General features: G+C 42.6%; 2 protein-coding genes across 5 annotated transcripts in view; one reads left to right on the top strand and one right to left on the bottom strand.

The window, feature by feature from the left end:
- LOC125771622 (calpain-11-like) overlaps nucleotides 1-25,925 on the top strand; it is a 40,762-nt gene extending 14,837 nt beyond the window's left edge. For all 4 annotated transcript variants that reach the window (XM_049442418.1, XM_049442417.1, XM_049442416.1 and 1 more), the window contains exons 3-11: nucleotides 19,590-19,622; nucleotides 19,918-20,156; nucleotides 20,236-20,438; nucleotides 23,421-23,561; nucleotides 23,631-23,784; nucleotides 23,860-24,741; nucleotides 24,828-25,290; nucleotides 25,355-25,410; nucleotides 25,491-25,925. In XM_049442418.1, coding sequence (XP_049298375.1) covers nucleotides 19,590-19,622; nucleotides 19,918-20,156; nucleotides 20,236-20,438; nucleotides 23,421-23,561; nucleotides 23,631-23,784; nucleotides 23,860-24,741; nucleotides 24,828-25,290; nucleotides 25,355-25,410; nucleotides 25,491-25,517 — 2,198 coding nt within the window. In that variant the 3' untranslated portion in view covers nucleotides 25,518-25,925. The remainder of the gene's footprint in view (nucleotides 1-19,589; nucleotides 19,623-19,917; nucleotides 20,157-20,235; nucleotides 20,439-23,420; nucleotides 23,562-23,630; nucleotides 23,785-23,859; nucleotides 24,742-24,827; nucleotides 25,291-25,354; nucleotides 25,411-25,490) is intronic.
- On the bottom strand, nucleotides 20,707-22,357 carry LOC125771625 (glycoprotein-N-acetylgalactosamine 3-beta-galactosyltransferase 1-like). Its single transcript, XM_049442422.1, has 3 exons — nucleotides 21,960-22,357; nucleotides 21,232-21,903; nucleotides 20,707-21,161 (listed from the first exon to the last, which is right to left on the bottom strand). Exons 1-3 carry the CDS (start codon nucleotides 21,982-21,984, stop codon nucleotides 20,731-20,733), a joined length of 1,128 nt encoding a protein of 375 aa, XP_049298379.1. The 5' UTR covers nucleotides 21,985-22,357; the 3' UTR covers nucleotides 20,707-20,730.
- Nucleotides 25,926-26,265: the final 340 nt, after the last annotated feature.

Raw genomic sequence — 26,265 nt, 5'->3', positions numbered from 1 at the left:
GTTTTGCTCTTCGTTTATTACATTCCTACACAATTTGCCGGGATTATATAACAAATTTATTTTATATATTTCGAATACAAGAGCATTCTACCATCAAAATTTGGCACCAAAACGTGAGTTGTGTAACGTACGAAAAATAAAATGCTTTCATGCTAAAATGTGTGGACATTGATAATTGCAGGACATGAAATAGAATTTTTTTAAATGTTAATAATTAACATTAGGTAATAATAAATTAAGATCATTGGATTTCCAATTATAGCTGCTTTTTGTTTCAAAATACTAAACGTATAATGGAGATGAACCAGTTTTTAAGTAACCGCATACTTGAGTCAATGTATGTACATAGTGGAATATTTGGTAAGAAAATCTACAAACAAATATGAAATAAAAATCACTTGTCGTATATTTTTTATCAATTTGTATACCATATTTTTTTATAATAAAAATATTTTTTTAAAATAATAATTAAATTAAATTAAAATTAAATAATATTAATAACGTATAATAGTAAAATAATAAAATATGATATGAAGATTGAGAACGTTTTTGTTCCTTTCTTTCAGGAAAATCGCTCATTTGTCTGGTGGACAAAAGGGTTGAAAATAAGTTTTAAAAAAATATAACATTTAACAATAATATACCGACAAATAACGAATAGTGCACCAACGGAGATTAATATACTATTTAGCTAATATCCGTTAATGAATTAAATGCTCTATATTCAAAGATTTTTTTCCAAAGGCACAGTATTGCAAATAGGTACCAAGAATTTAACGAAATTTTGTGAAACTATGTTAAAACGAACTTGAATGGGTTTAGATTTAGTAATGGATTTAGTTGATAAACTGGAAATGGTGTGCAATAGGTAATAAATTATAGTTAAAATATCATATTATTTATAATAAAAAAAAAATAAAACTATGATTAAAAACTTTAAATATATTTTTATTAACATTCATGTTTAAAATTCTTTGAAATTTCATGGAAAAGCTTCTATTGCCATTTTCATTTCTATATTCGCTGCATTCACTTACAGTTTTATCAACCTTTTTGTTAATTTATTCACAAAGAAAAAAAGCTTTCAAATCTTCTTAAGCATTCCTTTCACTGTCCTTTCCAAAAACAAAAAAAAACCTCCCAAAAAAGCCACAACCATCGACGACAGTTTGCGCCACCTAAAGCAGAAAAATTAAAATCCATTACCTAACGCACTACACATAACAATATGAAACGTTTGCCAGATAACGAGCCAGACGGTTTGGAATAATAATGCTTAACTTATTTGAACGAGCTTTCGAAATGGCCAATCGGTTTTAGAGATAATTTTGTTCCACCGCTGACGAAATATATGAAACGTCCCGTGCGACAGGTTGCCTTCTCCTTACCTCTCTCGATACCTTTTTCCACCATCCAACCCCGTTTTACAACAGATTATTCTGGCTAATGATTCTAAACTACAGTTCACCCTCCCTCCCAACACGGGAACTGTCACACAAAGATCGGCTGAACGCGCCGTGCAAACAAAGTGGGTCATACTTTCGAGGCCAATTTTCCGTTCACAAGACGATGAGCCGCCCCGGGTTTGCATCTGCTGGAAGCTTAAGCTCTACCGGTGGAGACTAAAGCATTCTCCACTTTAGTGTTGCGCCTCATTTGGCCCACTTGGGGTGCGTTGTGTAACTCATAAATAATTCCCTTCACCTTAAATCCCCAACGCAAGCGGTTAGATGCTACTAAATTGGGAGAAAATTCATTTCGTAAAAGGGCACCCGGATGAATCTTGGCCCATGGAAGAAGTATATAAGCATGGGAGTATAATGAAAAAGATCTCACCCCTTTCCCGGTTTTGGGTTCTGAAGATTGAGCCGTAGGGAAGGTAAAAAAGGAAAGAAATTTATACTATACGACATACACAAACGGATTCTGTCCCTTTTTTTTTGTTTCTTTCATATGGCAACGCACAAAGATTAACACCCCAGACTCCCTGACGGAATGAATGGATCTTTTTCAGCTTCCCGAACTACGCCTAGTGGAGGGAAAATCCGATAATTAATAGATTTACGTACTGCATCCTCTATGTCGCCTAATTCCTTTCTCCATGCAAGCGGTTGTTCATACGGTGGGGCGGATATCGGTGGCATGAAATGAAGCCGAACACCTTTACCTTGAACGGCTCATTTAAGCCTTGTTTTTTTGCGCCCGGCTCTAGGTCAGGTCACCGTGGAAAGGAACCGCGCACCTTGAACGCTAATTGATAAATAATAATCACCCAGCCTGACTGGGCCTCACCATTGGATGCCAATTTGTAGCATCCACCCGGGAAGGAATGCGTGCATGCGTGCGACGAGCAAAACGAATCGAACGAAACATTCCGCTGGCACAAAAATTTGTCACGCGCAAACGATGCGAATCGCCTATTTGCACCATTTCCGTTTCGATCGTGATTTGGTTCCGTTGAGACAAACTGCGCGAGGGTTAATTTAGAGCTGCGTGTGGTTAGAAAACGTTCAAAAACCATAACGAGATCGTTTTAAGCTCTTCCTTTTGCGCTTCCTACTTATAGCGAAAACAAAAAACGCGATTGGAAAGATTAGCAAATTAGCAAAAGCGAAAAAAACTCCCCAAACAAACAAAAGACATCAACGCCACCAAAAGTGACGAACCCGGGTATTATTTACAGCGATTTTCACTTCACACAAACGATCAAGTAAATGCAGTCGATCTTCGTTGTTTTTTGCAGCCCTTCATGGTATGGTTGACGTGTTTGTCAATCAAAAGCAAAGTAAAGCGGCTGTTTCGCTTCTCTGGCTGTAGTGGCGGAACGTGTAAACAGTGCGGTAAAGTGCTGCTGATAGGAGGTCAGCTTTCTTCTTCTATCGGACCAACTGGATGATGATCTTCCCGGGGGAAGAGCAAGAGGAGCACGTGTGGACAGCGCTGTATCGCGGCCGGGAAACTCAATGAAGAGTGAAAATGGCACACGGTGTCTCTCCGGTGCCCGGTGAAGATAGACACAAGGTGGTGGAACCGAACACTGCTGCTAGATGCGCTTTTGTGCTCGATTCCACTCTCTCGGTGCGCGGGGTTTACACTCTTTTCTTCTCGTCGGTATGTAGTGCAAGTGCAATGCACACATACCGTCCGTACAATGGGTCCGTTGCATCTGGGCAGCAAGAAGAGGAAGAAGTGGAAGAAGAGGAAAAAAAACCGAAGACGACGGGATGCGCATCGGGTTGTTGGCCCATTTTCTTACCTCTTTCGGTGTGCCCCTTTTCTCTGATGTGCGCACTCTTTCGTTGTTGTTTTCCCTCCACCCGGAAGGTCCCTCGGTGTTCGTTTGCCACCCGCCACGATACACCACTAATTTGCTTGGTTTTATTTCTGGCTCCCTGTTAGGGTTTTCTCGCCATTTCATTTTGATTTTTGCGCAAAGCCATATCCCTTGAAACGAGCTTTGCAAACGTTTTCCTTCTCGGGCGAGGTACGACTTCCCCAGCGCACAGTTTGTGCACAATTTCTAAGCCCTTATATACAAGGGCGCCCAGAGAAAAGGGCAGCAAAATTATGCCATATTAGTAGCACGGTTTAGCTTCCCCGCGGGGGTTTTTTTTTGCTACACAAGAACAACGGTTATTTATCGCCCGCTGAATATTCATACCACAATCAGGGCCATCACCAGGCACGATAAGGCGATACCGGCTAGCAAGCTTTTCCTCTTCCGGAGTTGCGATACGAAGATGAAGGTGGCGCGAGGAAAGAGAAGATATTTAATTTTCCTTTCTTTGCGAACACTCATCACCCGGCGTGGTCTTATATTTTCCCGTTCCCGCTTATCATCGGTGCGATATCTCGTATCTCACCGGGGCCCACCTTTTCATCGCAATGCAACAATTATGTGCGAGTGTGGTGATTGAATGTGCAGCAAAGCACATTAAACATGAACGTTCTTTCGTTTGCATTGTGCTCGGTTTGGAGGTGTTGCTGGGAATGGTTGTGAGCACGATTTGTTTTGAGTGTACTTTAAACTTTATTGAAGTTGTAGCTGCATGTCATGAGCAATAAATCATTTCGTTTTCTACCCATCTTGAATGATGATCATGATGGGAGTATTTAAATAATTCATGAATAAAATTCAAGAAGTGAAATATTTCTACCGTACGAAAAGAATGGAATAATTTTTCAACCTGATGATACTCGGTAATTAATGAAAAGAATCTGTCTGCTTTGTGTTTCAGCAAAATAATCCACGATCTTTAATTAAAAAGCTTTGGAGCATGTGAGGAAAGGATAAAATTAATATGAAGCTTTCTTAATATTAATAGAAATATTTCAAACTGTTTGGAAATTCTACGAAAAGGAGTTCTTTTCGGAATCATTTTCGGAATCAATTTAATAAAGATATAAATACAGTCATTTAACTATTTTTTAGTTGAAACTAATTTTAAAATCTTTTTCTGCAATAAAAAAAACAAAGAGCTCTCAAAATTTAAAAATAAATTCCCTTTGAGGAATCCACCTTGAAGTCCCCCTTAAACTCAAAACAAATCCTTTATTTTCGTACGCATTTGCTGCCCAGACTAAACAAACAAAATAAGCCAAATTTATGATCACTTTACTCGAAATAAAAAAAAAAACGAAATGATTTTCTTCTCGACCGACAAAGTGTTCCGGACATTAAACGGACCTTACACTGCTTCTGTTGATATTCTATACCACCAAAAGCTAAATGTCATCGAAACGAGCCTATCAAAATGTATATTCTAATATAGCAAAGGCACACCGAAAGCTTTACCACAGATGTGATAATAAATTGCAAATTTAATTTACTATTAAATAGACAAAAGCTGATGCGTTTTTACCAAAACATCTAACCTTGTCCTTCCAAATTTGGTGAAAAGCCTTTTTCATAAGGATCACTTTCCATCTTTCCGTTCCTCCCGGCAAAGAAGCTTTGTACGTTAGAGAACGGTTTGTTTGCTGTTTTCTCTTCTTTCTTTTTTTTGTAAAAATTTGGTCGTTATTACTTTTTACCGTCCAAATGCTGCAAAACGATAATGGTCAGTGAAGTTGTCCTGATGGCATGGTGATCGGTAGTGTGGAAACTTTAATGTCTTTCTCTAACCAAAAACGAAATTGAAAACAACGCTACATAAAGCGCTCGAATCAGCGATATTATCGTACGTTGACTTCGGTACGGCCAGATAAATAATCAAACGTTGTCCAAGTACGGTGTCCCCGGTAACGGCGTCGCTTCTATCCTGTCCATTTTTGGGACACCGCTGGGCTGGTAGCTGCATGAAGATCGTCTTCAGCCTCTCCAACAAGTCTTCCTTCGCTCTCTCTCTCGAACGCTTAGGTTTTGTTTCGAGTGGCTCCAGAAGTCCGTCTGTCACTCGTCACGGCCTACACAGCCAGTTGGCGGTCTATATGTGGATGGCTACAGCGAGCGGTGGAATTAGATGGGAACACATCCACATCCCTTCTCAACCTCGTGTTCGGGATCTTGATGATGAGCTCGTGTTTGGGGCAGTGTCGGCGACGGGTACCAGAACAACACCACACATTGTCAACAGCGATCGCTCACCCACATCGGTCTCCACTTGTCCACAATACCAGCGTAAACCTCCTCCGCATCTTCATCCCCTCTTCATCGCATATGGAAGGGAAAGGTGATCGTCGCTCGATCATGGTACGAGCGAGTAGGTGTAAATGATACATTCGCGAATTTCTAGACTCACCAAACTGCTTAAGAAAACCCCCCAGCACACTTCAGTGTCGGAGACGGATCGCCACCGTTTCGTGGCTAGTGGAAGTACCGGGATGGTTAGATATATCCCGCCTCAAACCCCCGAAACGATTCCACAGCTCCATCACTGATTTATGCACTCGACAGATTACTCGACCTGTGGCTGGTCGATGTTTGTTTTTTTTTCTTTTCTCTCCACAACTTATTCCCTCTTGTCTACACCTCATCTAGTTGTGCTGACTCTTATCGGTGGTTGTTTCCTTTCCGAGACGTACTACACACAACGGTTATTTATTTGTATGTAATTTGGTCTCACCTGTTTTGGGGTGGACACGGGGGGTGGAAAGATAGTCATTCGAGGAAGGGCGACATCACACACGAGTAATAGTTGGTGGCGGCACATCAAGCGATTTGGTTTAGGAAGGAAAAAAAAACAGCTATGTATATGTTACTGATTTTTATTCACATAAGCGTAATGTTACGTAAAAAAAGAAAATATTTAGGAAAAGAGAGAAAAAAAGTATGGAAAATGTTTACGAAAATTTCCCTTTTTTATATGTTTTGTAATAGCAAGTTCTATCCTTTCAAACTATTTCTTAACTATTGCTTTTTATTCTCAAAACCAAATAGACATATAACTATTTTGCACACTGTAAAACTTTAATGCAAAATAAAAAAATCGTTAAATAGAAAATAAACAAAACACATTTAAAACAAGATAGAAAGATAAGAAAAAAGGAAAGGAGATACTTTTTTCATAAAAAAAACGTCATCAAAAAGCAATAAACAAAACGTGTGAAACAACCAGTTAAAAACCAATTTTTCCATTTCCGACCATTCGTGTGCACCATTCGCAACCATTTTCGGTGATCGTTCGGTTCCATTGCGTATAAAATAAAATATCAATTTATTAGCAAATCATTACAGCTCATCAGCGACTGTGACCGAAGTGACATTTTGTCACGAAAACCGACACTAAAAAAAAACACGAACCCTACAAAAAGCCACTAATAACATTCCTTAATTTCCACCCCATCGGACCCCTTGGGCTTTTAACTTTATGGTGACAAATGACCACTTCCCTTAGTGCCGGTACGGTTCAGGTCACAAAATGAGCGTACAATTTAACACTTTGTTTGCTGTAAAGTTGCAAAAACGTACACATTTCACACCTTCCGGAGTCGTACAGATAAAAGCAAAGCTGTGTTCAACCCATCCGAGTGAAGGAAAGGAATGGGGAGAGAACAGAAAAAATGGAAGATGAAAGGCAAAATTGCGATCTAAACTTTATGCCCCAAAAGATAGGGTAGAGAAAAAAAACATCTCATAATTGTATGACAAAAGTGTGCGCTCGCACAATTAGTGTCGATTTTTCATGGCCCATCCGAACGGCGGCTGTTCCCGTTTGCATCCTGCCACATTGCCAAGACCAATTTGTGTCGTCACCCGCCACCCACCCCCGTTTTGGGTGGTACAATTTCTGGTACCATTGCAACACACGCGTTCTTCCGTGGGTCGAACTGTGAAGCCTGCTAGCTAGTGGATGGAAACGCATAAAAAAAGTTGCACAACCAAAACCCACCATCGTGGCAGCTGCATCTGCCACGGTGGGAGGACAGTGCATTTTGCGAGTGCAATTACCTGCATAAAGTGCAGCAGTTTATAATGTGCGGCAAGATGGAACGTACCGCCGGTCGCTTATTGTGTCATTTGCGATCGATTCCGCCCTGGTGTGCGGAAGGCTCATTAGGTTTGTTTTGCTGGTGGGCGTCTCAATCTAGTGATGAGTGAGTATTTGTGAGGGACGGTTTATGCGTTGCAATTAAACAAAAAAAAATAAAACCCTCTGAAAGGGTCAAGGTGCGAACGCGTTTAAGCACGGTAATGAGTTTTAATATTTGTTAAAAAAAATAAAATAAAATAAATCAAACCCACCGAGTTCTTCCCTGCTATAAATTAGTTGACTTTTAACTACCTTTCGCCTAATAAAACCATCATTATCTGCTCACCCATCTCAGGGGCTCATCCAGCGATATCGATGTCTTCTTTTGTAAGATAAAGTAATCCCCTGTCGCTTAACCTAATTATTACGCAAAGGAAAAATAAAAATGAAGAGGAAGATAAAACAAAACTCTTTCCACCAATTTCAGATAGGGTGGTGAGGCCCTACTTTTCAAGGGGACTCCATAATTTATCATTCTTGTCAAACGGAATGCTTTCCATGGTGTCATCTTACAATCAGATGAAAAAATGGCTACGATAGGTCTCGTTTCGTTTTGGTTCATATTTCTGTTTTTCTTCGTGGTGTTTTCTGCGATAAAACAATAATCAGGAAAACAATCTTTCAAAACAAGAGCAACGTAATCTCCCACACACAAAAAAAAGCTCCAAAAAACAATTTGAATAGAATTAACAAATGAGGCTGATCGCCTTGCGCCGGGTCGCTCTCAACAGAGGTAAGAATGAAATCATAATAATTTTCGGGCTAGGGAGGTCACACCGTAAATCATCCCCCTTTTTCAGAAATGGTTAGAAACAAAAAAAAAAGCTCACTTATATAATCGCCTCCCTTTTAGCTCGTAGCACAACAACCATCGGGGTTATTAATCCGGGTTTTAAAAATTGTTTGACCTACTCAACAATTTTGGAGACCAGACTCGGTAACTACTTGACCGAAACTTGACAGAATTGGGCCATCTCCGGTAAAGCTCATTTACGGTGGCACGCGCGTACTTTTGGAGTGTTTCTTTTCTGTTCCTATTTTTCCACCCTCGTTTTGATGCTAGTTCAGGAAAAGACACCGATCCGGATACAAAATCCTACCTCCCAAAAAAAAACACAATGCCAGCAAACGTTTTTTCACACGCCATTCGTTATCGGGCGGAGGCGTTTCCTGCTTTACCACGAACGAAACAAACATCGGTACGACGAGGCTTCGGAGCTTCGGCAAAAGGGGGTCGTAGGGTCGTCGTAGACATGGTAACGATGGCCAACAGCAGCCTTCAACTGGGTCAAGTGCTAATGAAACGCAACCCCAACCGTAGCATGGTGCCCCTTGACAATGGTTGTGCCTCTTCGAAGTGTGCAGCTGCATTCAGTACGATCGTTCGTGCCAGTGTCACTGTCATTAGCGATTGTTTATTTTGATTCAAACCCCTCGACATACACACACACACTGCACTAATGGTTCTGGAGCGACAAAAAGCAGTTGCAGCTGCACTCACTTATCAGCATATCAGCACGCAGCAAATGATGTTAAACAATGCCATTGGATGTGCAACGAGTGCAAGCGCTTGTGTACCTTTGCACATGAGCTTTTTTTTCTCTCTAGAGCCTTACTTTTATGTCGTTGTTCTCGCCATTTTATTGTGCGGAATGATAACTTCCTTCCTGTGTGTGTTCGTTGCTCGGATTTTGGAGTGTGTTTTGCGAGATTTATCCGACGATAAGCAGTGCAGCAGCGTTACGCTTTTGATTGATGGTTGCTTGCACGTGACTACGCGTGACACGGAAGCACATGTTTTATTTTCTTTCTTCTATTTTGACATTGACAGTTAACATAATTTCCATTGCCAACTGTGTTACATTTAATAACATTACCAACCAAATCATTCATGCCCGAAAGGTTCGTCGCTTGTTGACGACCGTTGAAGTCTTTTGTATTTTATTCGTTTAAAAATGCAACAAAATTAACACAAGCTCATCAACGCGAAAGGAAGCAGCGTGGGAAATGGTGTGTACGCGTTCACCACACTCACACAGCTCCAATTACGACCGGCAAGGTGTACAATATTAATGATCCCCACGAGCAATGCGATTCACAACTCAATCATTGCTTCCTCGCCAGAAAACGCTGCACTTATCGCATGGTTAAGATCCATTTCGTTTGCTATAGCGTATACGGGTTTTGTGTTTTCGTATTTGCCCGGGTACACCTCCGATCATAAATACTACGAACGAATGTATGCTATTTTGCGTTTGTTTTTTTTTTGTTTTTTTTGCACCTGACCCTTCGCCATTTCAAACGCCACACCACACGGCAAGGGCATTTTGTTGTACGCAGCCGCAGCCTCTTTTCACACATCGTTTTGCTATTTAAAATACGACCTTTCGTGCCTTGCTGAACAAGATCCCGATTCCCGGGTTTGATCAATGACTTTGGTTTCGTAGTTGGGTGGAATGTTTCTTTTTTCTATTACCGACTCGATTCTCCACCACCCTTTCAAACGCTTCTATTCTATTCGACATCATATTCTATGATTCGATGCGCACGCCCCTTTTTGGGGGTTTGTAGCGGCAAAAAACGGGTGGAAAAGTGAAAGGAAATTCAAGCACGAGAGCCAAGAATGTATCGTATGTGTGTAAGGGGGAGAGGTGGTAGGTAAGGAAGGAAGGGAAAGGAGACAGTGGAGTTGTGGGGAAAAACGAGTTTTTTTCTCTATTTGTTGCTGCTGATCATCATTACGCAGAACATTAGGGAGGTTTGAAGCTTTTTCCCTCATTAGATCAGGTCGGTTTTTTTGCATCAATTAATGTTGCCTTTTCAATTAAACTTTTCTTTCTGTATAAATTATAAAGATAATATGAACACATTTTACCCTTTAAAACAATGTTGCAAATAATACCCGAAAATAAAGACCCAAAAATTAAATATTTCGGTTAAGAATTTAATTAAGTGATTTCTATAACAAAATTGTCAAAGTTTCAGCTAAAAGGTTGAGTAAATCGATTAAAAAAAACATTTTTTTATGTTATAAATACTGCAATACATCAATTCTGCATAATGTCTGCATCTATTAAAACACACAAATAGGCAAATTTATGTTTAGTAAAATTTTGTAATTTTATGTCTAAACTCATGACATAATTTACCAGGATTTTTCAATTCCTTTGGCATTCTTTTATATCCTCTGAAAACGATAGTGACCGTATATTTATGTTATGAACTGTAAATTATTAAACTTCATCTCGAAAAGATTCTAGAAATGGGTAAAAGTTCAAACTCAAAAGAGTTAAATCTAGAAATAGTTATAAATTATTTATAAAACCTCCTAAATATGTCTCCCCAACAGACAAGGGTAGCGTACAGCATAACGTGTCCCTGTTCAGTCCCTCAGTCGAAAGGGAGTGTTATTTCGCAAAACTGCACATTTCGCAACAATCTCCTCCAGCTGTAACGACATCCTCGAACCAACTCGAGCTCGAAGCGCAAAAAGGTTCGGCTGCTTTGCCTTCCTCATACACTTGCGTTATGTTTGTTTTGGGGAGGGCAGAATCTGACACCAGTACTCTTCTCGCGTGTGTGTGCACGCGTGTGTCTGACGGGTTCCGCTTCGCCGAGCGCATGGCAGATCCTATTGCTATCTAATTACGAACACAACCGTTACACCGGACCTGTCACAATCCCTCCTCTGTCTAAACAATCCGATATATAGACTTTTGTTTTGAAAGCTGACTCCCAAACTCCGTTTCAGGTGGCCGCCCTGTTTGGCCGCCGTAGCTACATAGCCATCCCGTCAATAATGACATTTGCAGCTTGACAAGTTGTCCCGGGCTGCATTGTTTACCATTTGCGGCCCGGTTGCGGTCGCATTTAAACGTTTTAGCCAAATTAACCGGCGGTCTTTGGTGGGTGTTTTTTGTTTTGCTTGCAGTTGGCAAGGTTTTGCAATTGCACCACACCGTAATCCGGAAGCGGGAGCGCAATCAACAAGAGCAAAAAAAAAAGAATGAAATGCACACAAATACGCACGTGTGGCACGCAATCATTCTCTCTGCGTATTCGCCGCACCCTGATTTGCCAGAAATGGAAATGGAATTTCAAAAAGGGGTGGGGGGGGAGGCTCCATTTTCGATTCCTGTGGGATGATACCTGTCTTAAGCGACTTCTCTAGTAACATTTTACCGCCCGCCTTCGTACGCCTAATAAGCTTTCTAGAGGGCTTATAAGCCGTACACCGCACTTTCCGATCGTACACGCAACAGATTGCGTGTGGCATTTGTTTAACCAGCTCCGGAAGCTAAATGGAACAAATTTAGCGAGAAAAATTTCAACGATACCATAAGAAAGGAACGCAGAAAAAGAAAGATGTGTAGAACGGGAATTGGGGGATCCTTTTTTGCTGCTGCCGATTGACCTTCGTGGTGTGATGTGGGTGAGAAAGAGAGCAGAAAAAACCCTCCCCTTTCTCCCCTCCCAATCTCCCATCACCTTCCCCCTCCGTTCTACACACACACATTCTTCTTTTCTTGGCCGCTTATCAGCAGTTATTTAACCGCTTGAGTGAGTTGCGTGTTGCGGCAACAAACAAACAAACCAAAAAAAGAAGATTGAAATGGAATTTTTATTGTCCGGTGCACAACTTATGTTTTTATTTCGATCTCAATCGGTCCGAATTTCTGCGCGTAATGATTTAATGGAAAACCGTTTCAACATATCAGCTTCGTAAGGTAAACGATGGTTCTATTGAACATAATTGAATTGAATTTAAATGTAAATTATCATTGATGCGATCACTAACGCTTAGCGATGAGCGTTTACTGTTTATTGCACAAAAGAGGTGGAGTTTGCTACAAAACTAAATAATTAAAATGCAATCTACAGCACGCTTAATGTTCACCTTGTGTTAACTGTACAAGGAAAGCATTTTAATGGACCGGGAAGCAAGCGGTTTTCATATGCCACCGGAGTAATTAAGGAAGAACAAAACCGACGCTTTAGTTGCTGATTATTTTTTCCAAGACTTTTTTTTTAATTAAGAAACAAAACCCTCCCTTCTGTGCCGTTCTGATGGGTCTGCGCACGAAAGCAAAACCTCGTCACTAGTCTAATGCGGTGGTGAGGGAGGGAAAAAAGGGTGTGTGGGAAAATGTAGTGAAAATGTAGTTTTCATCATTTTTCATCGCTTTCAAACCCTTTTTTCTATTTCCGATGGAATTCCTAGTATCAAAATAATTCTTCTTCCTTTGGCCAGATGGTAGCAGATGGTTTTTTGGAAGGTGGGTTGGGGTGGAGATCTAGACTTAAAAATCGTAAAACCAATGCTCCCTGTACCAGCATAATTACAAACCAAGCACTGTTACTCAGCCACACGGAGGCTGGCGAAAAAAAAGAAGAAAAGAAGCTAGAGCCAATCGAGGTTAATTCAACCGAACCGAACTTTGTAGCCTTTCCGGACGCTTGAACAAAACAATAACACGGCTTGGGCAAAACAAACGCACCCAATCTGGTTAAGCATGCACAATAAACCCCAATTCCTAAACGGCACGGTTTTTCGGGGGTTTCCATTCAACACCAATTTCAACCGCCGCCATCCACTTTCGAGTTCAATAGTTCACACACAGCGCAGAAACGTCCAGTGGAAAGTGATCCGGCCGGTATTCGTGCTTCCGTTTTTTGTTCGATCTCACCCCCCCACCTCCCATTTTCACGAGATTCTCCTTTTTTCACTTTTTGATTATCGGAACCGGAGAGCAGTAGTGATTCGTTTGCTTCCTGCAATAAAAGAAAGCTACAACAGTTCCAACCTGCATATCAGCAAACAAACAAGTGGGAAATGTTGCGAATTATTTGCGCTCCATTACGACGGCGGGGGGTTGAAATGGACAGGAAAGACAAAACAAAAAACAAAATGTTGTTTTTAACTCCCTTTGATTGTGAGCATTTTCCTTCTACAAAAAAAAGAAGAAAGAAAAAAAACATTCAAACACCGAAACGAAATGGAAAATTTTTCAAACATTAACACGATGAATATTTTGTATAAAAGGAAAACGGGAGAGAGAGAGAGAAGGAACATAATCGTTTCCATCCATCTACGGCCGCCGGTGTAGCGTCATCGATAATCAGATAATTGGATCTTGATTGCTATTATTTTCCCGCAGTTGCATCACGCAAAAAAAAAACCAGCCCCCTTAACGTCCCTTAACGTCGGCGCGTTCCCATGTGCCACAACAACAACGAAAAAAAAGAAAAGAGAAGTCGTACGACCTTTTGCGATGAGATGTTGTTGCGTCGGTTAGCGTTAGATTAATTTCTATGTTTGCATAACACAGAGGGTAAGATGCATTTTTTGCTGTTGTTGTTGCAGATGAATTGGGAAAGCTAGGGCCACTTACAGGGTGCAGTTAAACAGCTGGTCAGGTTGAATTTTCCTCCCAAAAAAAAAAAGAAAAACAGTTTAATTCGTTTATAGTTATTTCCACATTAGGTAAGCGATTGAACAACATCATTTATGTTAATCGCAGCATTAATAACGACTGTCAATAAAGTTTCACCGGTTAATAATCATTCCGAAGAAAAACAAGAAAAAGAAACATTTATTTAATTTAAAAAAAAACATCTCACAAACCGGGATTGACACAACGGGAGTAAGTAGAATTCTGCACGTTCAGTGTTCAGAGCGAGAACAAAGAAACATCCCAATTATGGAAGACGAAGCAGCAGCGTGGAACATTTATGCATCCCAGCACGCACCGTGGCACCTGGTTTCACCTGGTTCCTCCCATTTCCCCCCGTCTTGTGTGTGTGTGTTGCAAAATTGTTAGCAACTGCGACCGAACCCAAAACCACCCGCTCCGAAACCTGAAGAAACTGGTGGCCGAATAAGGCAACCCCCGGCATGCGGTATGGGGTAAAGAAGCGGTTAAGAAGATATATATTAACCCGAGCGTCATCGTGTCGTGGCATTCAGTGCTCCAGAAAGGGGAAACGGTAATGATTAAAGCTCGAACCACCAGTGACTTGCGTTGAGTTTTCCCTTTTCTTTCTCTCTCTCGCTCTGTCTCTGCCACAATGTCGAACCGGACTGGGTGTAGAATTTTCATTCAGAACTCGTTCGTTTGCTGGCTCGTTAATCCCTCATGCTCCCTTCACGTTCCCATAGTGAACACCGTAAGGAACGATGGTGCAGTGCAAAGGAATACAACAAAACGAAAGAAAAACTTGAATCAGAGTTAAGCGACGAACCTCGTGTTGCTTTTCATCCGATTTGGTGCTCCTGTTAGATTTATCTGCTAGTTCAATTTTGTTTCGTTCTTTTCATTTTTCCCCCACTACCCCCACCTTCCCGCACCTCCCCCTCACCCTTAGGGGAAGCAACGTTTAATGAACGTCGAAGTGTCGATGTCATTTGTACAAGTGGCCCGCTCCCGATAACAAGCTCCCGATAAGCTCGTAAAGCACCGTAAAACTTAGGAAGTCGCTCGTATGCAGGGCCGGCACAGCATCGTACAACGGGCAGCGGGCAGCTATCCGCGCTTGTCGATACCTTTGGCTAGATAACGAGCTGACGGTTACATAACTTCTCCTTGTGAGCCGCCTTCACCCGGGTGACTGCTACGCGGGCGAACAGCGCAAAAAAAAGCGAACCACCGGTAGAACCCCGTCAGCAAAGCAACGAACCTTGCTCGCAGAGGTCAAACTTTGCGTTCCATCACCACTACCACCCCCATCCGCGGGGGGGGGGATGAGAATCATCGCGAACAAATGGCGCTAAAACATGGGTAAACGGAATTGAAGCCGGATTCTTCCACGTGCTGCCTGGTGGTAAAAGGGTTATAAGGGTTTGTGGCGGGTTTTTTTTGTTGTTGCTGGAATTGAAATCAATTCGATTACTGGTGGCTAACGGTGTGGCACTGCCTTGCTTTCGGGGTTGGGCCGCACAGCAATGTAACGCAAACGTCTGAAACCTGTTTGCACTGCAACCGGGAATGGGTGTATTTGCTTTGTTTTTTCCCCTGTTTTTTTTCTTCACTACGGTAAGGGAAAAATGAGATATGAGTGTATGGTAATATGAGTATGAGTTTTATTGGAAGATTTGTACTCTATTTCTACCACCTTCAGGAGAAGAACCACACCGTGAGGACGTTGGTTTGACTTTGGTCGAAACACGTCACGGAGAGCGCGTTCCAAAACCCATGAACATGACATGATCTAATAGTAAGAACACACCCATATTCAATATCCTTGCCGTACGTTACCTTTCGGACACCTCGGTTACGAAACACAGCATATGAGCTGACTCACCCAGCAGCACCTCGGAAGCACCGAGCCCGATGCAACCGATACGGCTTCCGTCCATCGATCACTCGCGGTGCACTCATACACTGTGTTTGTTACATTGTTGCCCACTGGGAGGTCCAAACGGTGTCCATTTTCTTTAGTGGGCCCGGTGCATAAATAATGCAAAACCCACTGATTTAGCAGGGCTTCAGGAAGTGGTGCTGAAAGGAATTTTTCTCTCATTCATCAATCAGCGTAATCGGTTACGTCGAACGGCCCTAACCCGATCCCGTTCCCGGGCTGGAGTTCGTTTAATGACCTCGGACAGGCATTACAAACTAGAGTTGGGTGTGGAGTAGTAGTGTGTTTTTCTTTATCGAATCAATTTTATTATAATAATTTTACATGAAGCAAATACATTCGCTTCCATCGATCTGTAACGGAGGAGTTATTAGTAAAAGAAAGAGAAAAAAACGCTTAAAATGTTTTGGCATTATAATTATCCGTGTGAGAGGAAAACAAATGTAATCGGTACTTCCTTCTTAAAATTTTCACCAACAGACAGACACCGGCAGCGGCTTTGGGACTGTGGGGACATTTAATTAGCCATCGTTTAAGTCGTTTGTTTTTATTAGTTCATCAACCAAATGCCCAAAAAAAACCTCCGCCACCGATGACAAACTCGCGCGTTCCCAAGCGTCGAATCTTTCAGCCATTGATCCGCCATTGTTCCGTTCCGTGGTCCGATGCTAATTTCCACCCATTTTTAAAACCTTCACCCCGGGTACATTGGGCGTGACGGTGAGGGCTTACGATTTTACGGAGGTATGGATCGATTAGAATCGGTGGCAGTTGACGATGAAACAACGGCAAGAATGTACACTTGCTCGGGTTTGATCTCGGCCACAGTTTTCCTTCTTTCAGGGTGTAAGCCTTACCGTAAATCAATTACTCGCTGACATTTTGTAATCCCATCCGTTGCGGTCGAGTGTCGTCACATGGGTTTTTCGGAAGACATTTCGGCTGGTGTACAGTTTACCTTCAACCTTGGTGAATGGTGTTCCACAAAATGGTGCGAGACGGTGAAGCCGGATGTCATAGAGCTTTAGCTGCCGGCTAAAATTGTGGCGATTAGAGAAAGATTTTACAAGTATAATGACAAAGATTAATTTTTTACCAGATTTTGTCTTGGACTTTTATGGAGAAATGAACAGTTCGCCTACTTCCTTTATACTCAATTATGTTTTGTTGCAGTTTTTAAATTTGGTCCATAATTTTTTTCTATTTCTAATACCTTTTAGAAACATGTGAAATTTAAAATAAAGTTCAAAAATTGAGAAAAACAATCGCCACAACCGCTTTGTGGTCTTGACCAGCAACAAGAATTCATCAAACCGCTCACGGTCGAGCCCCGTCGTTATCCAATAAATACCTGTAATTTCTTAAAATGAGGACTTTATTTTCTGTCGTCATAGTTGGAACTCATGTTATCTTGATGAGAACATTAGTTTCTTTCTCTACTTTCATATTGAATGGGTGATCTTGAGCGTTCTTCAACTTGGAATTCTAGCGCGTACTTGAAGGCATTCGTTCTGCGCTTTGAGAGGAGTTCTAGATCTTATCGTGGATCTCACCCTTGAGATTTAGTAAATCGATTAGAATAATCCAGAAATCGCTTAATGTTATTGTAAGAAGGTTACTTAATGTTAGACTAGATAATATTTTTAAAACAATTAAATAATAATTTAAAACATTGAGGAGATCCTATGTAAATGAGTAAAGAATATTGAGTTCCTCCAGTTTAAGCTTTGTTCTTTATAAATAATTTTCCAATTTTGGATGTTATTCATTTCGAGCAGAATTTCTAATTTCTCAACATACTAACTTATGTCTTCATTTAACCTCGGAAAATAATTTCTTTATGAAACGCTTTTATGATTTCTGCTACTATAAATTCAACCTAACTAAGTTCGCCGCATGATCACGCTTCCTGTCACGCTCAGCTTTCTTCGCTTTGATTTAATTTGCAAATCGCTTCAGTCTTGTTGCAATGACGGCGGACAAACCCGGCAAGACGAAGAAGACCCGTCCACGTCCGCACGGGGATTCGATAAACATCGGCAATTTGTTTCCCCCGTTGGATGGTGGCCAGCTTTCCATCCATCGTTTGCGACACAAGCAAAAGTTCCAACTGTGCGGTGGGCCCGATCGACCCGATCCCGATTGGTCAAGTAAATCGCAGCCGTAACAGCTTGTCCTACATCTTTTGCCGGAGTGGAAACCGAACGAGCGTCTCCGTTCCCCCTCCCCCCGCCGGTCCGGTGCGCACTGTGCCAAATGGACGGATCATCTTCGGTCTTTGGTGTTGTCCCGCAGGGCTAATGAGCAGAAATTGATACAGTTTTATTGCTCACGAGCGGTTAGCATCGGAACCATTACACCGCTGCGGTCTTTGCTAAACGAGCCATATAAACGCTCCTGACCACGGGGCCTTTTGCTGCGATCGGACGGAAGAGAGCAACACGCTGCAAACCGCACAGCGTTGCAGCTGTTTTGGAAAAGCTTCAACTTTGGGCCTTGGTGAAGGTGAAGTGGTTATGTGCAGTTTTGCTACTTATCCCTCTGCTACAACGCCACCCCATGAACCCATGATGATTCATGCCCGCTTTATGGCTCTCCCAACCACGGTCTGGAGTGGCTTTCCGCCGGTTCGAGGTTCGGTGGCGACCGGGAATTGACATTTTCCCATGCCGAGCGTTAGTCATGCGCTTGTTTTGGAGGCTAACGCTACCTAAAAAGTACGAAGCAGACAAGAGCAGACAACCACTGTCTTACCAGTTGCCGTCTCCCGTTGCCTTTTGGGGGTGCGTTGTTTCGTACCTAACCTAACTTTACTCTAACGGAGCGACCCCATGCATATAAGAAAGACACAGCCACGGACATATGCTGCTAGTGCATACGCTTATCGTGTGACTAATTTTGCTGCATAATTCATGTCAAATCACAGTTGTGACATTAGTTTACTGGGCCGTCACCCACGACGTCTTGTTATTTGTGGACATTATATCTTTACCGAATCGGTCACAGCATCTATCAAATTGTTTTCTTTCTCTTCAGTAAGGATTTTTAATGTTTTTGAAGGCAGTATTTCAAGCTTGATAAGTCAATCAATAAATTGGAAGAATAAAAACAAAATATATAATGCTGATATTCTTATCATGGACGCCTAAATGTATGCAATGAGAGTAAAATTTGAGTTTTTAAACATTCTAAGGCACTACTTTTATGTTCTCAATCTTTACTTACCTCATAAAAAAAATTTCAAATTTTACAAACAATTGTCCTCATTTTTCCATTCGCAAAATTGTTTCGTCCCAATTTTCGGACACTTTGGCAAGTAAATGCGGTGACACTGACCCAAAAACGATGCTTCCAGTGGCAGTTAATTTTCCGCCCGAAACTGAATCTTTACCGGAGAAAGTAATGTACCCTTTTTCTAGGCCAAAAGCAAGTGCCGACATCGTCCTAAGGTGTGTTTAATGATCCGCTGCACGGTAAAATCGGTAGCACTACACGAAACGCGGTATTGAGAGCAAGTGTTTGGCCAATGTCAAAAGAATGTATGCTTGTGACTACGCTTTTCGTTTCCTGTTTCCTGCTTCCTGCTTGCCTTCCGCAACCCCTTTTTCCCCCAATGCGCGGGGAAAGCGATAATTTTAGACCAAACACCAACAACATCTCACTAGCCTCAATTGACTTTTCTCCGATCGTAAACGATCTCATAAACGCAAAATCTCGCCATGCTCATGTGTTCTCCTTCTTGTCTCCTTTCGTTCACAGGTGAGTTCACTGCCACGGATAAGTATTACACAAGTAAGTAGCACCACTCGTCGGACCGTAAGCCCTGCCCGCGCTGTACGAGTGATTGATTGACTGGTCGTGCCATCGTGAGCACCGTCTATGGCTGTTCAAATAACTTTCCTTCAATTCATCACTTTTCTTTATTACCGGGCACTTGCACGGTACTGGCCAACATTTTTTGGCACAAAGCGTTACACTCTCACTCAGCGACGTTTTTTTTTTTGTTGAATCGAACGGAAGTCATCATTGTACGTGAAATGGATTAATTGACACTGTTTATCTGTCGCTTAATGTTCTTTCCTGTTAGACGGTGGACCGAAACTACGGGGCTGGACAAATGGAGGTATGCAGGATCATCAGTCAACACTGTCCCGACCCCGATCGGCCGAAGTCATCACGGCGAACGGTAATGGCACACTACCGAACGGACGTCACATGAACGGTGTGCTTACCCGTGGCCCCGGGGGATTGCACGAGGATCTAGAGTTCCCTCCAACACCCCGAACACTGTCCAAGAAGAAACAAATCGTCTGGATGCGACCTCACGTAAGCTTTGCAGAAGAAAATTCGCAATTTTTCGCGTTTCTTACAAACGAATGGTTTGTTTGTACCTTCGCTCCCTCAGGATATGTGTGCAAGACCACAGTTTCGCATTGCACCACCGGGAACGCCACTCACCGCCAGGGAGCTTCCCGAACCCGTGGGTCCCGGTGATCCCAGCTTACTGGCAGCGCTTGGATGTTTATCGCAGCTGCCAAGACTTCTGGAGCGTGTCGTCCCACCGGAACAAACTTTCGATACCGCCAACGGATACTGTGGAATGTTCAAGTAGGTGTTAAATTTATGCCACGAATTGTCATCACAACTCTAAACGCTAGTGTTAACAAATTTTCATACTAAATAATGTGTTTTTCAATCGAAACGCTTCGCTACAAGTGAATACGCCTGAAGGTATGCAATACGGTGTAGATGAAGCGCTTCTCGAGCGACACTAATCGTATCGAAGCAGCAATTTTATTATCATTTATTTATCAATTCGTGATTCGGAATTCGGAATAATTTTCGGGATGTTTGGAAAAATACTTTAAATGACTAGTTTAGGAAATATACCTAGTATACTTCACAATGGCCCAATAGAGGAGGACACATCTTGCATCATTTCCGTAGTTAGGCTAAACGTGCTCGACTCTATGTCGGGATGTGAAGTACTTAAGGGATACGGTCCAGCAACGGCCATTGCTTCTTCGGGCGATTTCACGGTCGACAGTGGTGGATACTGATAATGTAAACCCCACACATGTAGCTCGTAGATCAGATAGTCCAACATGCGCATATTATTGCCCGGTATGTAGTGAAAGCTGATGGCTAAATCTGAGCAACAATTTTTCCCATAGATGGGTTCGTAGTAGGAGTATGCGTTATACCAAAAGCTAGGATTTTCTGTAATGGAACCAGTCAGATGGAAGGACGGCTCCATGGGTAGGAATCGCTTTCTGCCGAAATCATCGCGCGAATCACCTGCCGTAACATTCACGCTCTCCATACATTTGCCTGAGAATACGCGCAGTGAAAGGATGTGATGTAAGGTATAAGGAGATGGTAATATACAGCCAATATTTACCCATTTCAAGATCTTCGACCTCCAAAACAGCAGAGCAGTGTTCCTCATCCCGTAGTGCCTGTTCGTAAAAGCGTCTAACCGCTTCCCTGCTAAGTACATATCCAGCACCACCAGAAAAATAACCTTGCTTCACATACTCCGGATAGCGAAATTTGCTTCCAAAATAGATCGGAAGCTGCGGTGAATAGGGATACAGAAAGTAGCGCAGGTTCTCCACCACAACGTACGTGTCGTCATCCGCCTTGAAGAACCAATCGTACTCCTCCAGATGATGTTCGTAGATGTATCGGAACGCTTCCCGGGTCTTGTTCCAAAGGTTCTCCCGACCTTCCTCAACCGGCAACGCAATGCTACCGATGGTGGGGTCTGCTACGGAACTCATGATCAGCAGTTTATTGCAGCGTGCACCCCAGGTAGCTTGAATGTGGACGACTTTTTCCTTATGGTTGGCAGGTGTGGTCATTACCCAGCAAAGTACACGTACAGATTCGGTGATATTGATAACAGGAGAGTGAAACTGGGTTCCTAACCGATTTCGGCTTGTAATCCAGCCGGAAGTTTCCAGATATGTGGTCCCGGTGGTTGACCAAAAGTACAACACTCTTGAAAGTATCCATCCACAGAAAATTCCAAACAGGAAGTGAGAGTATCGGGGACTTAAAAACAAGAGTTCTGTAAAGGATATTTCTATAGTTTCAACACTTTGTAAAGATAACCACTAAACTTACTTTTAATCATAATTTTAAGCATCATTATCAAAAACTTGATTCCGAACAACACTATTTCTTCACAAATCAATCACCATTCCTCACGATCGTGTCTCAAACAAAGAGATGAACAAAAGTCGATTGCCTATTTAATGACGATTGACTCCTTGACCGATAGAGCGTACTGCGACGGTAGGAAACATCTTCCTTCACTCGAGCCGTTGATTCGTTGCCGTATTTGATTAATTAATTCTGTCGTACGACCACAGTGCGGGACGAACTGCACGACACACGGTACCGTACGCGAATGATATAAGCTGATGAGTGTTGATCCTCCGAAACCGAACGGCGGATTCATCCGGCGACAAGTCACGAACGCTTCCACACTGCTCAAACAAGCGTACCGTCGTATCCGCGAGTTGCAGCGAAAGTGAAGAGGTCACACACAAGTCAACCGTAGGTTTACATCCAGCGATAGATGGTGTTTCCGTGAGCACGATTAGCAGGTGGTATAGGAGTCGCCTAGAAGTCGGTGGAGTGGTGCAACGTTATCGTTTGTGATACGTCCATCTAGGGTAGGTTTTGCACTTGAATCAGCAAACTCTTCTTCCCCCCCCTGGTGTAGCCACGAAGATGTCACCGAATGCACGGTGAATTCTCGACGGGAGGATCATACTATGGAAATACTGGTTAACCTTGGAATATTTTACAATCTCGTCAAGTTAGCGCGCTCTACCGCTAGATCCGCGTTTGATAGAAGTTTAATTGTCTTTGATGAGTTCAACACGAACGTACGCATTGTGGTGTAAAATGTGAACCCATCTATATTGCTTTTTTATTGCATTCGAGATACCGCACACGTCAGGTCATTAGGCCAACAAACCTGTATACCGGTCCGGGTTCGATTTTGGTGCAACATACGCGTACCGATGGTGAGCTTCAATGTCACTGGGAATTAGTGAAGATGGGTTTATGTTTGCCGTGTACACAAACAGTGTCCAAACAGACAAATATCTCACAATTGGAGATTAAGTAATCGACATCCAACTAAGGCAGGTAGCGTACCGTGGGGATCGCGATTGGTCGTGTAGCCGTTTACCGCATTTGCAATTTGTCACCTCCGACATTCGTCGTTCGTTCGGTAGGAAAAAGGTAAATCGCTACCTTGGCGTAAGGAAAGGCACACGAAACATAATTAAACGAGGAAATCATTAAAAACCGTTTGATTACATTTGATTGTAGCGCCCTTTTCGAATGGGGAGGAAAAAGTACAAGACACGATATGCTGTAGTACTTTTTCCCCTCTTTGGTTCAATATTTATTCACTGTAAAGCTGGTGTGTTGTTTGTGTACAGTCAATATTGGGTTGATCAAAAAAATTGGTTCAGTTGTTATATTAAAATATTAAATAATAATATAAATAAATTGTATACTGTAGACATCAACAGATCTAACGCATTTTGGTTGTGTTATTTTTGACAGATTTCGCTTCTGGCAGTGGGGAAAATGGATTGAGGTGCGAGTTGACGATCGGCTACCAACCCGGGGAGACCGCCCAGCACACATGCATTGCGCTCAGCCAGACATCTTCTGGGCGGCATTGTTGGAGAAAGCCTACGCCAAGTAAAGCTAGCAGCCGTCTTGAGCACTTTAGTGGTTTACTACAGCATTTCTCTTCATTGTTTTTTCTAGATTGTATGGAGGATATACCTTCTTGAAGTACGGTACAGTAGGACGAGCCTTACAAGATCTTACAGGAGCAGTCGTACAGAGTGTACCTCCCAGTGGCCCATTATTAGGTGGTGCAGTGCCGAGATCAACACTCCTGATCGCCATTAGTGGACTGGTAAGTAGATTTAGAGTGACTTAAATTAAATATCTTTCCACTCTAATTGCTTTCTGTCTTATTCTTCGTCTAAAGGAGAAAGAGACCAAAAGGCGTCGATCAGGCCTGCTCACTGAACACCCGTACTGTGTGACCGGACTTGCGCGAGTGAGAGCCAACTCGAACGATTCCGTCACACACGGCAGTGGCTCGTCAGGTGGTGACACTAGCTTGATTCGCCTGCGCAGTCCCTGGATCGGTGGCGAATGGGGTGGTGTCTGGTGTGGAGCATGGTCGGAACGAAGCTGGGAATGGAACGCACTGAACGAACGCGATCGGGAACTGCTCTCATCACGCTCCTCCAATGACTGTGAGTTCTGGATGTCCGTGAACGAATTTCTAACGCGTTTCGTCGTGATCTGGTTGGCACACATCGGACCGGACGATTGGGCACTCGAGCCGGGGTTGCATACACGTGCCCCGTGGAGGGCAGCCCTTGCCGTACGGCAATGGCGTGCCGGATTTAATGCTGGCGGCCCGCACAAGTTCATCGAGACGACTGCCACGAATCCTCAGTTCCGTATCCGGGTACCGCCTGGCCATCCCTCCAAAGCGCACGTCGTTGTGGCCGTATCCCAAAAGTATGAGTGCTACCGTAGCCGGAACTATGAGGATGAGGAGATTGGGTTTACCATCTACGAGGTACCACCCGGGATGCAGCGCGTTACGCCACAGTACGTAAGTGAGCAGATGCCGTTGGATTTTGCCCCACTGTCGAATCTGCGGGAGATCGCAACGTTCTTTGCGCTGCCGGCCGGTGACTTTGTGGTGATGCCACACGCGGCCCAGCATCGCGAAGGACGGTTTCTGTTGCGCATCTTCGCCGATCAGCACACGGACGTGTGGGAGGTGAATGAGGAGAACCTGGTGATACACAACATTGCGGCTGAGTTTTGTGACGAGCGTACAATTGATGCTGTAAGTATGGAATGTTTTGTAATGCAAATTGCATAACTTTAGGCAAATATTGAAGAATTTTAATGGTAATAAAATGTCTCTTCTAGCGAATCCTCTACAAACTTCGCGCACGCTATCCACACGAAATAGACGCCACCCAGCTACAAGCCATCCTGAAAGCGCACGGCGGTAATAACCGAGGATTCCGTGGGCTTGGCGGCATCAACTGTGGACCCTCGCTGGAACTTTGTCGCGGTATGCTAGCGCTGCGAGATCCAGCTCTGGGCGGCCGTCTTTCTATCGAGCATGTACCGGCCTTGATCGGGTTGATGCGATTCTGGAAGGCAGCATTTCGACGCTGTGGTCCTTCCTCCTCCGGTACGGCTACACTCAGCCGAGGTATCTGGGCGTCGAAGGTATCTTCCTACTGTTTGCGAGGATTGCTTTGGGCCGGTGGAGCTACCGCTAGCAATAAAGTGCTGGAAGCGCTTGTTAGCCGATTCACCCGCAACCGCCAGATAACGCTGGAAGGATACCTTCTATCGATGGCACGATTACATTTGGCACATGGTACGTTAATGACGCTTGTGAACGTTTTGTACACAAATTATCAAACACATTTTCTATTCCCCAGAGCGCTATCACAGCTTGGATGCCAAAGCGAAAGCGAGCCCTCTATCGCTGGAAGAGGTAAATGGTTTATTTTGAATTTCTCTTTTTAATTGCTTCAGTGAAATCTAAATCCAATTTCCTTTTTTTCATTTCGACAGATGATTCTTATGACCATCTATTCGTGAGGTTCTAATCAGTAGAAGAGACGCAGGAAATTGAAAATTGAAAAGTGAACCTTTAAAAAACATCTTCATCACCAAAGAGAGACACACAACTAGAACAAACGTATCCGGATTACAACCAATTGTTTTTTTGTTTTGTTTTGTTTTGTACATGATTATTGATGCTAAAAGCCGCGCGTGTGTGTATATGTTTGTATAATTATTAACAAAAGAAACCATGTATTACTACACATATAAATTCCAAACACTAATCAGATGTTAGAATATTGAGCAGGAAAAGCGTATAGAAAAATTGTAACAAGTAAAACAAATGCAGCGTGGCCAAAACGAAGCAACAATCATCCAACATAAATGCAATATTAAGTTAAATAGACTGATAATTAAATAAATGAATATTTATGAAACTCGTTACATTATGCATATATTACTTATTTACATTTGAAAAACAAAAATCACAAATCCGAATAATAAAGTGAACCGAATTAATAAAACTTCTAAAGCATGTATCAAATGTCCACAAAATGTCGGAGTTACAAAATTTTTAATATTCCTATGCTACGAATAATCTTTGAGGCATATTTATCGTCACGACAGCTAATAAATGTCGACCACTACCCAAAAAAAATTCTTTTAAGCAATACGAAATACCAAATGATAACGAGCTGATAATTATTGTTGACGACATCCAAGGTTTTGAACACTACAATGAACTATAAGCCATTTTAACTGGTTTAGCAATCCAATTGAAATA

This window comes from Anopheles funestus, chromosome 3RL (genome assembly GCF_943734845.2).
Source record: "Anopheles funestus chromosome 3RL, idAnoFuneDA-416_04, whole genome shotgun sequence".
Lineage (NCBI taxonomy): Eukaryota > Metazoa > Arthropoda > Insecta > Diptera > Culicidae > Anopheles > Anopheles funestus.
Note: the sequence above shows the minus strand (reverse complement) of the source record. Positions and strands in the feature narration are given on the sequence as shown.

Excerpts from the sequence above, each read along its gene's own strand:
- LOC125771625 (XM_049442422.1), bottom strand. The coding sequence starts at position 21,984 with ATGATGCTTAAAATTATGATTAAAA. Across the intron at positions 21,904-21,959 it reads GCTTAAAATTATGATTAAAA|AACTCTTGTTTTTAAGTCCC; the intron begins GTAAGTTTAGTG and ends TATCCTTTACAG. Across the intron at positions 21,162-21,231 it reads GGTCGAAGATCTTGAAATGG|GCAAATGTATGGAGAGCGTG; the intron begins GTAAATATTGGC and ends GCGTATTCTCAG.